Genomic DNA, 987 nt, shown 5'->3' on the forward strand with positions numbered 1-987 from the left:
GCTTTTTTACATTGCCCAAATTACATTTAGATAGCAGCATCAATTCTGATTTTGAAACGGACTCCAGCACTTCTACTATCCCTGTACAAAACGAATTTGAAGAAATTCCACAACCATCGCCGGATCCCTTATCCAACCCTATGTGGCTTATTAACTATAAGCTTCCTGACTTCCCTCTGTATATTACAGAAGAATTAAAAAAAAATCAGGATGCTCCTTTTAACATTACTTCAAAACTTCGCAAGAAAGTAGTTCAAATACTCTTTGATTCCGTGTCGCTCCATACATTGTAAGTATCACTATATTTTTGTTGTTGCGTTCTATAAAAAATACAAATACCTAAGTGTATTTTATTGATTTTCATATTGATGATTGGGAGTCGATAACATTTTAAATTTTCTCTGTTTTGTTAAAGGTTGTAAATTGTTTGTATAAATAATCAATAATTGTTTTATTCTGCTTTGTATAAATACAGGTATCCCACATCAACAGAATATCGCAGTGTTTGTGTTGAACTCATAAGGAAATATCCTGTGCTGTGTGATGTAAAAGCAAAAGAACCTTTGGTAAGAACTTCTTTAAAGATTAATATTTTGTGAGCTGCATAGCTCACACGGAGTTTGGTGTATTGCACTGAGTTGTCATGAAACCTATTTTCAGTCAACTTGGGTAGTCAGCTTAAAACAAAAGTTTCGAGATGAGTGTATTGCACTGAGTTGTCATGAAACCTATTTTCAGTCAACTTGGGTAGTCAGCTTAAAACAAAAGTTTCGAGATGAGCGAAGACCCATGTTTAGTAATGTGCAAGTCCAATCCATGAAACGAAAGTACGGGTTCTTGAAAAAAACATCAACACCAAGTACAAGCTCTTCAAGCTCTGATTCTGAACCCCCACAAGCGAGGCGTAAATTTATGGTGATTATTTTATTACTTATATCTATATGGTAATAGGTGCCTACCATTTAAAAAGTCAGGGTACCTATATAA

General features: G+C 34.4%; 1 protein-coding gene across 1 annotated transcript; it reads left to right on the forward strand.

Annotated features, from left to right (window-relative positions):
• The first annotated feature begins 19 nt into the window (after positions 1 to 19).
• Positions 20 to 972, forward strand: LOC108950711. The gene is made up of 3 exons (XM_018816741.2): positions 20 to 289; positions 476 to 566; positions 739 to 972. Exons 1-3 carry the CDS (start codon positions 141 to 143, stop codon positions 946 to 948), a joined length of 450 nt encoding a protein of 149 aa, XP_018672286.2. The 5' UTR covers positions 20 to 140; the 3' UTR covers positions 949 to 972.
• Positions 973 to 987: the final 15 nt, after the last annotated feature.

This window comes from Ciona intestinalis, unplaced genomic scaffold (assembly GCF_000224145.3).
Source record: "Ciona intestinalis unplaced genomic scaffold, KH HT000656.1, whole genome shotgun sequence".
NCBI classification, from domain to species: Eukaryota; Metazoa; Chordata; class Ascidiacea; order Phlebobranchia; family Cionidae; genus Ciona; species Ciona intestinalis.

Coding starts and splice junctions, on each gene's coding strand:
- LOC108950711 (XM_018816741.2), top strand. CDS start 141: ATGTGGCTTATTAACTATAAGCTTCCTGACTTCCCTCTGTATATTACA. Junction 290..475: donor TCCGTGTCGCTCCATACATT/GTAAGTATCACT, acceptor GTATAAATACAG/GTATCCCACATCAACAGAAT. Junction 567..738: donor TAAAAGCAAAAGAACCTTTG/GTAAGAACTTCT, acceptor ACCTATTTTCAG/TCAACTTGGGTAGTCAGCTT.